At 35.5% G+C, this 15,085-nt stretch overlaps 1 protein-coding gene across 1 annotated transcript in view; it reads left to right on the top strand.

Annotated features, from left to right (window-relative positions):
* LOC122009870 (agamous-like MADS-box protein AGL65) overlaps window positions 1-14,748 on the top strand; it is a 51,502-nt gene extending 36,754 nt beyond the window's left edge. Inside the window, exons 8-12 of the mRNA XM_042566177.1 lie at window positions 12,373-12,469; window positions 12,700-12,744; window positions 12,868-12,995; window positions 13,289-13,646; window positions 14,615-14,748. Of these exons, the coding sequence (XP_042422111.1) occupies window positions 12,373-12,469; window positions 12,700-12,744; window positions 12,868-12,995; window positions 13,289-13,646; window positions 14,615-14,623 (637 nt within the window). The 3' untranslated portion in view covers window positions 14,624-14,748. The remainder of the gene's footprint in view (window positions 1-12,372; window positions 12,470-12,699; window positions 12,745-12,867; window positions 12,996-13,288; window positions 13,647-14,614) is intronic.
* The last annotated feature ends 337 nt before the right edge of the window (window positions 14,749-15,085 follow it).

Raw genomic sequence — 15,085 nt, 5'->3', positions numbered from 1 at the left:
CTCATCTCTAAGACTTAGTGATGAAGAAGAAGAAAAATTGAATTTGAAGAAGATGAATATAAAGAAGAAGAAGAATACAATGAGGATGGTCTTGAGCTTGATGATTAATTTGACTTATTACGCTTATTTTGATGAACTTTGTTAGTTTAAATTAGAAAGTTGAAACTTGAAAGTTTGAAACTTTTATTAATTTTATCATGGTGTTGTTTTTCTTGATTGTTTTTCTTGTCATATTTGATATTGATGTGTGTGGAATATTAATAGTTATCATATTTGACATATTATATGAGCGTATCAATAGTTTAGTAGTAATCAACCTCATGTTTAAGAGGCGCGCGCCTCAGACGCGCCCCGTGCCTTGGGCTCTAGGAGCCCTTTGCGCCTCGGTGCGCCTCGCGCCTCTAACAACACAGGGTATATATTAAAGAATATGTACTGAATGACCTTCCATGATAATGTTTCATGGATCATTATATGAGTGTGATAAACATTTTCATAGTGACTCTTAGTATGAATAGTTATTAGACCTAAAGTCATTACCGTTCCTGTTGGGTGCTACTCCGAATACCGTTTTGTTTCCCCTGCAAAAAAATTTGTACAAGCATAGAACTTTTCCTAGCTATCCATATGCTCTTCAGAAGTTAAACTTGGATTGGAAACGAAACTTAACATTTTTACTCCAAGTTCGTTCTTCAAACTTAAACCTGGATTGGAAACGAAACTTAACATTTTTACTCCAAGTTCAACCCTTGTGTTCTTCTGAAGTTAAACCATATTACAGAAGTTGATTAAATATTTATTTTAAGGATTGACTTCCAAGGTCGTTGGCGAGGCACTAGGTCTTCTTGGTTATGGGATCATCCACCACTTCATAAACAAAGTCTTTCAAAAAAATCGAATATTTAAACTTCTCACAGTAACCTTAGGTTTAACTACAGAGATCTCAATCAAAGCACAAGATCGAAACACAAAATCGAAGCACAAAAACGAAAACACAAAATCGCTAGCCTCTTGTGTTGGTATTTCAGGATCCATACAAAGAAAACAAAACTAGTTGTGCAGCGGAATAAATAACTAGTTGTACCTTTCTTTGTAGACAAAGACTTCTTGATCTTCTACCGTATTCCTCTCCTCTTCTTGGACGTCGTGTGGGCGACGATCTACCAAGACAAAAACACCCGAACCCCTTTTGTTTCCAACCCGCCTACCACCAAAAGATGCAAAGAAAGGAACGCCTCCTTCTTCTTCTTCTCCTCCAAACCGCCGGCCACCAAGGTGCTTCATCTCTTTGTTTTCTTTTCCTGCAAGCTCCGGCCACCAAGAGAAGATGGAGCGCCGACCCTAGAGGGAAGAAAAGGGAAGAAGAAAAGAAGTGGGGCGCCGATCCTAGAGGAAAGAAAAGAAAGAATGGGGTGCCGACCTTAAGGGAAAGGAGAGGAACTTAGTTGTGGAGAACAACTTATCAATTCTTAATTGAATTGTTGATTTTTATGGCACAACCTCCACTCCTTTTATAAACCTTTGCCCCAGATAAAAAAGGAGAAAAAGTAATAGATTTTTTTTTTAGAAAAAATCTCTAGAAAAGAATTAACGTAATTCTTTTTAGAAAAATTTCTTAAGAAAGAATTAATATAATTTTTTTTAGAAAATTTTTAAGAAAGAATCAACATAATTCTTTTTAGAAAAATCTCTAGGAAACAATTAACATAATTCTTTTTAAAAAAATTTCTTAGGAAAGAATTAATATAATTCTTTTTAGAAAATTTCTAAGAAAGAATCAACGTAATTCATTTTAGAAAAATCTCTAATTCTGTTGAGAAAAAATCTCCCTCTTTTTTTTTTCTTTTCTTTTGGTTTGGCCGGCCCCTTGCTTGGCCCAAGCAAGGTTTGGCCGACCCCTTCCTTGGATAGGAAGCAAGGCTTGGCTGACCCCTTGCTTGGGCACCAAGTAAGGATGTGGCCAACCCCTTTCTTCGGTAGGAAGCAAAACCAAAACGGGTGAATGCGAGGCTTTATAGAAGCTACAACAGGGACCGAGAGGAGAAATTGGTTTTGGCCTCCTGATGGACTTGAACTTCTTGTGTTCGATCCGAACACCCAACTCAAGTTCATCAATAATAACTCATACCACTAAAGAGTTATTATTGAACTACCGCACCAATCCCATATTATAATATGGGCTCCTTATCATGAGTGCGTTAGTCTCCCTGTCTTTAAGATATCGTATGCCCGTTAGTTAAATGAGTTACTGATAACTCACTTAATTAACATCTAGCTCCAAGAGTAGTACCACTTAACCTTATTATCATGTCGGACTAAGTCCACCTGCAGGGTTTACATGATAATATTTATGAACTTCTCAAGGGGACATCATCAACCTAGATTACTAGGATAATATAAATAACATACCATATAAATAATATTATTTCCCAACTTATCGAGCCTATTGATTTAACTAAATAAATCTTACCCTTTGATAGATTAAAGAAATAAATACTAAGTATATGTGTTTGTTATTATATCGGGATTAAGAGTACGCACATCCATCGTAACAGAGGTTTTGTTCTTTTATGCAGTTAGTATAAAAAGAACAACCTCAAATAGTCCTGCTCAATACACACATAGTATACTAGTGTAATTATATAGTCAAGACAAACTAATTTTAAATTACACTACAACCGTTCCAATGGTTTGCCCCTATCCATCTCGTTTGTGAGTTACTATTTATAATTTATAAGGAATTGATAACATGATTTTCTGTGTGGCACCACACACTATGTTATCTACAATATAAATTAAATGGACAACTGCATTAACATGCAACATTTGACCAGAGTGATTCTCATTTCAAAATATAAATGTTCATACAAAAAGTTAGGCTTTTAGTATACATCCTAACAATCTCCCACTTATACTAAAAGACTGTGCTGCCATATATGCTGTCATACATCTGATTCTCATCCCCTCAACATGCCCATAAAAGCTCTCGCCGGAAGGGCCTTAGTGAAAGGATATGCCAGGTTATCTGCTGATGCAATCTTGGCGACAACAACTTCTCCTCGCTTTACGATATCTCGTATCAGGTGGTACTTGCGCTCAATGTGTTTACTTGCCTTATGAGCTTGTGGTTCCTTCGAGTTTGCTACTGCACCACTATTATCATAATAAATTATGATAATTTTAGGTAAACCAGGAATCACATCTAAGTCCATCAAGAAGTTTCTGAGCCATACTGCTTCTTTGGCTGTCTTAGAGGCTGCCACATATTCAGCTTTCATGATGCTCCCAAAGTAAACACATACCCCGAGGTTGAGTTACTACTGTCCCTATCTGATTGAAAATCTTAATCCGTGTAACCTATAGGGAGTAAATCATCTGCTTGGTAAACCAGCATATAATCTCTAGTCCTTCTCAAATACTTTAATATATGCTTTACGGCAGTCCAATGTCCCTGTCTTGGATTACTTTGATATCTGCTATCCATGTCCACGACAAAACAGATATCCGATCTCGCACATAGCATTGCATACATTAGGGTTCCTACAGTCAAAGCATAAGGAGCTGCCTTCATCTCCTCTATCTCCTTTTATATTTTAGGACACATCTCTTTAGATAAAGGTACTCCATGCCGAAAAGGTAGAAAACTTTTCTTGGAGTTTTGCATGCTAAAACGAGCTAGGATAATATCGATGTATAAAGATTGAGATAAGCGCAACATTCTTTTCTTGCGATCCCTTATTACTTTAATCCTAAGAATATGTACACATTCTCCCAAGTCCTTCATATCATATTGCTTAGACAACCATACCCTTACGTCTGACAACACTTTGACATTGTTGCCAATGAGCAAAATATCATCTACGTATAGTACATGAAATACCACCACGTTTTCGTCACTTTTCTTGTATACACAAGACTCATCTGAACACTGAATGAATCCATAAAACTGGATCACTTCATCAAATCGAATGTTCCAAGATCTCGAAGCTTCCTTCAGTCCATAAATGGACCGATTGAGCTTACATACAAGATGCTTTTTGCCCTTCGTAATGAATTCCTCTAGTTGCATCATATAGATATTTTCTTCAAGACTTCCGCTAAGAAAAACTGTCTTGACATCCATTTGCCAAACATCATAATCCATATGAGCAGCAATAGATAAAAGAATCCGGATATACTTGATCATGACTACCGGCGAAAAGGTTTCCTCATAATCGATTCTCTCTTTTTGAGTATACCTTTTTGCAATAAGCCTTGCTTTGAAGGTTTCCACCTTTCCGTCTATCCCTCTTTTTCTTTTGTAGACCCATTTATATCCAATGACTTTTACACCATTTGGTGGTTCTACAAGCTCCCAGACCTGATTAGAATACATAGATTCAATTTCAGAGTTCATTGCACTTTTCCAAGATGCTGCATCTTTATCTTGGAGTGCTTCATCATATGTTCAGGAATCAGCTTCATGTTCACCAAGGATCAAGTCCGAAGACTTTCCCAAAAACATGAATCTATCAGGTTGCCGAACAACCCTCCCACTACGACGAGACACTACTTGTAATTGTGCATCATTTGTGACACGCGTTGCAGTTTCTTATGGTATCTCATCTTGTACTGTTGGTACTAAATTAGACGTGTCCTCTCTTATTTCCTCAAGAACAATTTTACTCATGGGCTTGTGGTTCATCACGTAGTCCTCTTCTAAAAATCGGGCATTGGTGCTAACAATGACCTTCTGATCTTTAGGACTATAAAATAAACCACCTTTCGTTCCTTTAGGATATCTTACAAACAAGCGAACTTCTGTACGTGATTCCAACTTACTAGCATCTCCCTTCAGCACATGTGCTGGACTAGCCCAAATCTGAACGTGTTTCAAACTAGGTTTACACTCATTCCACAATTCTGTGGGAGTAGAGGGTACTGACTTAGAAGGTAGCAGGTTCAGAATTTTCATTGTCGTTTCCAGAGTATATACCAAAACGAATTTGGCAATTCTAAGAGGGAAAGATTTAAATTTCTCTCTTTTAAATTTTCTATTGTTGTATCGTGGGAGTTATTGGATTTAGAGTATACAAATTGTCAACCAACGTACCAGAACAGACAACTACCCTATTTTTCTTGACAACTACTTTGTCATCAAAAGAAATAGAATATCCATCCATAAATAAAAACTGAAATTAAGTTCTTTCTAAAACTTGGTACATAAAAATGATTTCTCAAAATCAATGTTTTATTGCTATTAAAAGATAAATAAACATCTCCCACTGTAACAACCACCACTCTCGTAGCATTGCCCATGTAGACGGTGATCTCTCCTTCATGTAGTTGTCGAGTTTCCTGGAACCACTACAATGAATTGCAGACATGATCAGTGGCTCCCGTATCTACACACCAGGTACTGGTAGATAACACCACTAAACATGTTCCAACAACTAATAAATAAGATATACCTTTATTGTTCTGCTTTTTGTGCAACTTCCAATGTCCAGACTGCTTGCATATGAAGCACTTGCCCTTCGGTTTCTTCACCCTTGCTTGCGGTCCAGTCCCTTGAGGTCGAATCACCTTCTTTGCTGAACCAACTTATTTCTTTTTCTTCTTCCTGCCTTTCGGCTTAGAAGCAGAAACATTTTCAGCAATGTGAATTTGAGAACTTTGACAAAATATCCCTTCTGCTGCTTGAAGTTCTGTCAGAAGTTCCGCCAACGAATATGCCCTTTTGTTTATATTATAGTTCAGACGGAACTGCTCAAAACTCTTGGGTAGCGTTTGGAGAATGATATCGACCTGATTTCCCCATCGATTTCAGCTCCAAAGATTTGTATTTCATTCAAATGAGCCATCATCCTGAGGATATGATCCCTTACGGGTGTCCCCTCAGTCATGATAGTCGTCATCAAGTTTCTCATAGTCTCTTGCCTAGCAGCCTGATTCTGGTATTCGAAGAGTTCTTTGAGATTGTATATCATGTCATAGGCAGTAGGTAAGGTTTAATGCTGATGTTGCAGCACATTTGACATAGATGCCAAAATGTAACACCGTGCCATCTCATCTGCTTTGACTCATTTCCTATGCCTGCTAATCTCCTCTTCACTAGAATCGCTATTAGGTTCGTTAGGACAGATCTCAAAAAGTACGAACTTATATCCCTCAGCAGTTAAGATAATGTCCAAGTTTCGTTTCCAATCAATATAATTGAGACCAGTAAGTTTATTTTCTTTTAAAATAACAACAAAGAGGATTGAAAGCCATTTTGAAATCCTGAGAATCACTAAATAAAATATTTGGTCAAAATTTTAGAATTTAAAATAATATTGATCCCTCAAACAATATAATTTAAATTCACCAACACCTCAAAACACCGTGAATTTAGTATGCCACGATAGTGTGGACGTATACTAATTTAAATATTTGTAAGAGGAGGTTTTACCTATTAATTTTATTATCATGTCAACCTAACTTTATGACAAATAAAATTAATAGTTGGTTTGACTTCGGTTACACAAAATAATAGCACTGACTCCGATGGAGAGGATACTATTAAATGCACCTAAGTGTATACCATTACTTGATACTTAATTCATTAATTATGATTGTGCCCCTTCAGATGGAGAAGATCACACAAAATTAAATTATTTCCTATAATCATCCATAAAGGAAGTTTGATCTAGTGATCTGCAAACAAACTCATCCGATGTGGAGGAAGGCACTTAAAGCAAACACGCAAGTTTGAATGCATCACTTACAAACCAGTAATGGAGATCATGGAATTTATTTAAATAAACCCTCTCCCACTTAGTTATTTAAACGAGGAATTTTAACATGCACACATAACACACATGCACACAAAAGCATACATATCACAACACATAAAGGCAATTAATATGGAAAAATAATTTTCCAACTATTATGGCCTCATCCATAGCTGTCCTCCGTATGCCGCTGACCCTAGCCGCCGCCAATGGGTCATGTCGTCGCGTCTATCTTGCTTCCTTTTCCGTTGCGCCTCTGGTCATCAAATAACACCACGCCTTGCAAGGATACAATCCACAACAAAGATAAAGTTTTGCATTTATCGATCCTATATTCCACAAGAAAATGTACATGTAATCTAGATCGAACAGAATGTAAAATAATAATAATAATAATACGACATATTTAATTATTACAATCATGCACACACAACAACCTCGACATGCCCGAGGGTTCAAATCACACACAAGCACACAAAAGCCATAATAGTTGGATCTAGGATTCTTGCAACCACAGAGTTAATTTATCTAGCACATCCTACTATTATCCGGCCTAAACTTAGTATGAGCAGTGCATAATTTAATCGAAAATCAAATACACAGAGGCAGAAAACTCGCTCTGATACCAGTTGTTGGGTGCTATTCGGAATATCGTTCTTTTCCCCTGTAAAAAAATTTGTGCAAGCACAGAACTTTTCCTAGCTACCCATGTGCTCTTCAGAAGTTAAACTTGGATTGGAAACGAAACTTAACATTTTTACTCCAAGTTCGTTCTTCAAAGTTAAATCTGGATTGAAAACGAAACTTAACATTTTTACTCCAAGTTCAACCCTTGTGTTCTTCTGAAGTTAAACCATATTACAGAAGTTGATTAAATATTTATTTCAAGTATTGACTTCCAGGTCGTTGGCGAGGTACTAGGCCTTCTTGGTTATAAGATCATCCACCACTTCCTAGACCAAACCTTTCAAAAAATTGAATATTTAAACTTCTCACAGTAACCTTAGGTTTAACTACAAAGATCTCAATCAAAGCACAAGATCGAAAAAAAAATCGAAACACAAAAACGAAAACACAAAATCGCTAGCCTCTTCTGTTGGTATTTCAGGATCCATACAAAGAAAACAAAACTAGTTGTGTGCGAAATAAATAACTAGTTGTACCTTTCTTTGTAGACAAAGACCTCTTGATCTTCTGCCGTATTCCTCTACTCTTCTTGGACGTCGTGTGGGCGACGATCTACCAAGACAAAAACACCCGAATCCCTTTTGTTTCTAAGCCGCTTACCACCAAAAGATGCAAAGAAAGGAACACCTCCTTCTTCTTCTCCTCCAAACCGCCGGCCACCAAGGTGCTTCGTCTCTTTGTTTTCTTTTCCTCCAAGCTCCGGCCACCAAGAGAAGATGGAGTGCCGGGCCTAGAGGGAAGAAAAGGGAATAAGAAAAGAAGTGGGGTGCCGACCCTAGAGGAAAGAAAAGAAAGAATGGGACGCCGGCCTTAAGAGAAAGGAGAGGAACTCAGTTGTGGAGAACAACTTATCAATTCTTAATTGAATTGTTGATTTTTGTGGCACAACCTCCTCTCCTTTTATAACCCTTTGCCCCAGATAAAAAAGGAGAAAAAGTAATAGATTTTTGTTTAGGAAAAATTTTTAGAAAAGAATTAACATAATTCTTTTTAGAAAAATTTCTTAAGAAAGAATTAGTATAATTCTTTTTAGAAAATTTCTAAGAAAGAATCAACATAATTCTTTTTAGAAAAATCTCTAGGAAAGAATTAACATAATTATTTTTAGAAAAATTTCTTAGGAAAGAATTAATATAATTCTTTTTAGAAAAATCTCTAGGAAAGAATCAACGTAATTCTTTTTAGAAAAATCTTTAGAAAAGAATTAACATAATTCTTTTTAGAAAAATTAGGAAAGAATTAACATAATTATTTTTAGAAAAATTTCTTAGGAAAGAATCAATATAATTCTTGTTAGAAAATTTCTAAGAAAGAATCAACGTAATTCTTTTTAGAAAAATCTCTAGGAAAAAATTAATATAATTCTTTTTAGAAAATTTCTTATGAAAGAATGAACGTAATTCTTTTTAAAAAAAATTCTAGGAAAAAGTCAACGTAATTCTTTTTAGAAAAATCTCTAATTATGTTGAGAAAAAAACTCCTTTTTTTTTTTTTTTTCTTTTTGTTTGGCCGACCCCTTGCTTGGGCTCCAAGCAAGGCTTGGCCGGCCCCTTGCTTGGGCACCAAGCAAGGATGTGGCCGACCCCTTTCTTGGGTATGAAGCAAAACCAAAATGGGTGAATGCGAGGGTTTATAGAGGCTACAACAGGGACCGAGAGGAGGAATTGGTTTTGGCCTCCTGTTGAACATGAGCTTTCTGTGTTCGACTCGAACACCCAACTCAAGTTCATCAATAATAACTCATACCACTAAAGAATTATTATTGAACTACCGCACCAATCCCATATTACAATATGAGCTCCTTCTTGTCATGAGTGCGTTAGTCTCCCTGTGTTTAAGATATCGTATGTCCGTTAATTAAATGAGTTACTGACAACTCACTTAATTAGCATGTACCTCTAAGAGTAGTACCACTCAACCTTATTATCATGTCGGATTAAGTCCACCTGTAGGGTTTACATGATAATTCTTATGAGCTCCTCAAGGGGACATCATCAACTTATATTACTAGGACACAATTTCCTTTTATAATCAACAACACACCATATAAATAATATTATTTCCCAACTTATCGGGCCTATTGATTTAACTGAATAAATCTCACCCTTTGATAAATTAAAGAAATAAATACTAAGTATATGTGTTTGTTATTATATCGGGAGTAAGAGTACGCACATCCATAATAACAGAGGTTTTGTTCTTTTATGCAGTCAGTATAAAAAGAACAACCTCAAATGATCCTACTCAATACACACATAGTGTACTAGTGTAATTATATAGTCAAGACAAACTAATTCCAAATTACACTACAACCGTTCCAATGGTTTATCCCTATCCATCTCGGTCGTGAGCTACTATTTATAATTTATAAGGAACTGATAACATGATCTTCTGTGTGGCACCACACACCATGTTATCTACAATATAAATTAAATGGACAACTACATTAACATGCAACATTTGACCAGAGTGATTCTCATTTCAAAATATAAATGTTCATACAAAAAGTTAGGCTTTAGTATACATCCTAACAGTTTCTTACATAAGGAGTTGTGTACTTTGGTATTGGCAAATGCCACTTATAATAAGGTGAACTATACAGTCGATTACTAGATATGTAATAAGTTATGCGGAGGGATGTGAGTGATGTAGATGAGATCTATCCTTTATGACAAAAGCGATATCTATGGCGGACACAAGAATTCATGACCATGCTCAAATAAGTCAATATGCGATATTGAGTTTATTTGATTGAGTGTGCCTACTTAGAGATTAAGAAACACAAAGACTGATAAGAGAATGACACGGTCTATGCCTCATTGATCAATCTAAATATCAAGGATAGAAAGATTGAGTCATACAAGATAATAGACACAAAAAGGTTAGGTCGGATCTCGATATTCTCGTCACTTGGGTAGCAATGATGCCTTGCTAGATGTCACTCATTGTTTATGTATTTAAAATGGTTTTAAAGACATTGCTAACGTTATGAGAACTTATTGGGTCACACATACAAAGAACATGTTAATTTAGAGATGAGTTCATATGATGGATTATTGGATTAAGTCTAATCCAAATTAGACTCATTGAGTTAGACTCAATTGGATCCAACTATTGGATTCAATTCAATTTGAATTAGACTCATCGAGTCAATTCGGATTGATGAGGATTAATGAGTTAGACTCATTGAGTGACTTGATGAATTTGAATTCATCAAGAAAGAGGAGTGTTCAATTTAGAATTGATTATGCATTGGATAAAGAGCAAAAAGGTGGTTAATTTCGAATTGATCATGCATTGGATGAAGATAAATATTAATGTCAATTAAGACAATTGACATTAAGGCATTTGATTGAATGAGTATAAAAGGAGTTTTGATTCATTTCATGAATATACTTGTGTTCTTGCTCTTTTACTTCCACCTTTGGCTGAAACTCCCCAAGAAACCGCTAGCACAACCTTAGGTGGGTTTTCTTCTCCAAGTTTGTGAGTTCTTAAGACGGACGAAATGTGCTTGTGTGGATACCGAAAGAGGCGTGAACACTTGATTGTGCTGAGATCCAATGAGGAAAAAGTTGCCGTCAGGAGTTCGTGTTTACGCAACAAAGGTATAACTCTCATCACAACTAGTATACGGTTTCCTTCGCATAGATCTTCCGGAAGGTTTTCGAAAAATGTATTTCGCTGCACTTGTGTTTGTTTTGCGCTCGAGATCCTAACAGTGAGAAAATCGGAAGGACCAGCCGCGACTGGCTGGCTGGAGTTGCTCGTGCAAACGTCTTGTAGTGGATGCTCGCGGTGAGGGAACAGGAAACTACGGCGTCGATGATCTGTTCGCTGGTGGACGAATAAGAAGGGCAGCACGCTTTTGCCTTTCTTGCGGCGAGGACCTAGAGAGGTCGCCTCCAACGATTGACGGGGATTGTTCTATTGCAGTTGCTGTTGAGAAGGGGTGTTGGTCGATGGCAGTTGGGCAAGATCGTGGCGTGCGCGCGGTGAAGGAGAGGCAGCGCCGCAGAGATGAATAGTGCAGAGGAATTAGACTATAAACTTAAGTTTATTTTTTAATCAACTCCTATTTTAAATATATATTCTAAACAAGCTTTTCTAAGTCCTATCTATTTATCCTCATAAAAATATCCAAATATTCATATTAAATTCTAAAAAATTCCATAAAATTCTAATAAATTCTATAAATTTATTTCCTTATTAATTAGTAATTATATTCTTATTATTTTTTCTAAATAAATTTAATTATGTCAAATTTTAATCCTTATATATATTTTTGGTATATTTGCAATCTGAATCTTCAAGATCACCCAGATCATCTTCTAATTCTGTCATTAATGTGCTCAGATAGTCGACTCCGTTAAGTGTTCATCCTTTTGTTTGTCCATAAAATCCATGACTCAACTGTTTTAGTTCCTGTATTGCTTTATAAATCATCAGTAATTCATCAGTCGACTTCCTTAGTCGATTGTTTGCATTCTGAAATTCATCAATCAACTTATTAGTCGATTGTTCAAGCTTTTGTTCCACTCTGAAATTCATCAGACTTAACTGTTCAAGCTTCTGTTCCATTCTATTGAAAACCACAAGTTCAAGCACATTAAGGTAAACTTCATAAACAAACAAATAATCATTAATGAAGAATTGTATATTTTGGTCTTAATATATAGAGAGATAATGGCATATCTTATTTTCTAAAAGTCAACACATAAGCACAAGATTGTTATAATTAGATTGCTTCTTGCATAAGTTATTGTCTCTTCTAGCCATCATTCCTTCTTCCCTCTACATCAACTTTGATACCAACATCAAAGATCCATATGATTAAGATTCATAGTATAATGTTGACGAGTATCTACAATTGTTAGTTGATTATGATTTAGAACACTTCATGGCTACTTACAACTTAACTTTTCTATTCTAGTTGTTGGGCTGATCCAGATAAGATTAATAATCTCGACCATATTAGGGCTATGGAACAGTCACTCAAGGAATCTCTCAACCGAATCCAAGTACACAAGGTATTGGTATATCTAAACTCCACATCAACTATATATGCCTACTTAATGCATCATTTTGTAGTATTATATCACTTTAGTGAAAATGGCGCAACAATATTAATTTTAGCAGTTACATAACATATTATTTGTCTCACTCAAGTTTCATTGTCATAAGGAACAACCAAAAATATTATTACATTGCACTTTATCTTGATCTCATCTAAAATTGATTCATTTTTTTATCTTGATAGGAAAATTGTGGAAAACAACTTATTTCTGTAGACTATAATGGCCAGGTATACTAGTTTTTTTTTTTCTTGATGTTCTTGATTTTATACACTTTCATCATCACTGTGAATAATTGATGCATGCTTATTCATTGGGTGGCAATCAACTAACAAAAGCTATTCGTTTTTTAGTTCCAAAAGGACATGCATTTACCCATGGGGCTAAGCTATGCACAAGGAGCTTCATCAGTGTCATGGCTCCATGACAATGATGGTCAACCACTAATGATTTCTCAAGATGCTAATTTGATACCTCATAGGTGAGAAAATAATAAATTGCTCTAAAATCATTGTGTTTTTGGATAGTTTTAAACATAATTTATTCTTTCAATTGAGTGTAATTGATGGGCGAACCAAGTTGGATGTATGTTAGAAACTTTCTAATTGTTTGTGTCTCTTTAGGAATAGAAACAATGGACAAAAAGATGAAAACATCAAGGAGACACAAGATATACAAAGATGGAACTTTCAATCTTAAGAATATTAAATGACATTTTACTTCCAATCAAATTTAAAATGATTGTTAATTCTTGTATAGCGGTTAATGTTGTAGGGATGTTGGATACTCATCAGACACGGCTCTCCAAAATTATCCTGCTTACTTCAATGCAGATAAACAAACAAAGGCTGATGAGCAAGTAACAGATGAATCCTTCCACAATTTTAGCCCAAATACTTGCTTAAGGCTACAACTAGGAGCACAGTTCTCCTACCAGACGTATGGTCAGAATTTGTTGAGTGAAAGGATGTTCAAGCCCGAGATGGAACATAGTTTGCAGGAAAGCACTATAGATTATCAAGTGCGTCATTTCGAGACACCTGGTATGGGCTATGATGCTAGCTTCCATGACTGGGCATCTACGTCTGGGAATTGTGGTGTTGCAATATATGATGAAAGATCATACACCCAAGTGAGCATTCTGAAATTGTGACTTTATACTCTCATAATTGATTCATTACAAATTCAACTACAAAGTAGAAACTCAAGTCACATGATTTTAGGTGATTGGGTATATAGATGTGGGGTATTCCTAAGTACTAAAAAAATCTAGTGACAGCTTGCCTTGTGATAAATTTTTCTACTTTAAAATTCATATATTCAGATAAAATATAATATTTTAAGATATCAAAATTAGAGTTAGATGTTTTATCATCTTTGTTATGAAAGCGCATGGATGATAGATATCCAATAAAATGATCATAAATAAAGAAAATCTCTTCATTTTTATTTGATAATCTCTATTTGGTGCACCTTGTGGGGGTAAGGCCATCCTCTTACTTCCACTCGTGGGCATAACAACCTTTATCTTTTTTGAAAAAGACAAAAATTAGACATCAATGCAAGGAATTAATTCTCCAATTTATTGTTAAACTCTACGTAGTGGTTGTCCTTGTGCTTTGGTAAAATTTACTTTACTTTTAACTTATGGTCCATCTCATAAAGTTATATTTAGTGGAAACAATCAAGTTTTGGAGCTATTTGCCATTTGACTTGAAAACATATTAGTTCCCTCATGTCTATATAGATGAATGGAAGAAGTGTGTAGACAATGCCAATATTTGTATGGTAGAAGCTTATGGACAATCAAGGCCATATGTTATACTAACTAAAACTTGTATTGGTTGCCTCTAGGGCATGATTGAGTTGGTTATCACATAGTTGATTTGTAGAAATGGATAAGGGTCAATTCCAGGGAAAGACTTGTTCAGTTTTTTTATTTACCTCCCTGTAGATGGCTGTGGGTCAACGTATGCTCTTTTTACAGAAATGTAACTTGTATTGGTTATTAGATTCTGAGTCATTGTATTGGTTATTAGATTCTTTGAGCCATTCTCAATCTCATGATCTCTAACTTCAGTGTTTAACTTCATATTGCAGCAACAATAACGGCTTGGAGTATCATTATCTCATTGTTTCTGTTACTACTATTCCAAGATTTCATCCTCAAAATCTTTACTCACCATCTCTATCGAAAATAGACGAAGCTTTGGATGACTCCATCTCCTTCTCACAAATCGATCTGGGAAAGTAGTTGATGATACAAAATGGAAACTATACTGGCATGTATACCCCTTACTAGGAAAGTTAAATATCTCTTCTGTAAAAATAATCATATAATTGCTATTCCCTTATATTTTAAGTTCTTTCAGCCTGTAGATCAGAAGGTTTGCTCCTCTTGTAAATTTTCTTGTATAAGTATTTTGTAAATTTACCCATTGTAAAACTAATTCAACTATAAGAAGAAGTTGAGAACTTTTTTTCTTAAGACATTGGCAATAGATTAGAATGTTTATAATTTGTGCATCCAAATTATGCATTTCCACAAAGTTTTTTTTGTTAATTAAATAG

Source organism: Zingiber officinale, chromosome 8A (assembly GCF_018446385.1).
Source record: "Zingiber officinale cultivar Zhangliang chromosome 8A, Zo_v1.1, whole genome shotgun sequence".
Classification (NCBI taxonomy): domain Eukaryota; kingdom Viridiplantae; phylum Streptophyta; class Magnoliopsida; order Zingiberales; family Zingiberaceae; genus Zingiber; species Zingiber officinale.
The sequence above is the reverse complement of the archived record's forward strand: the minus strand, read 5'-3'. Positions and strand labels throughout refer to the sequence as shown.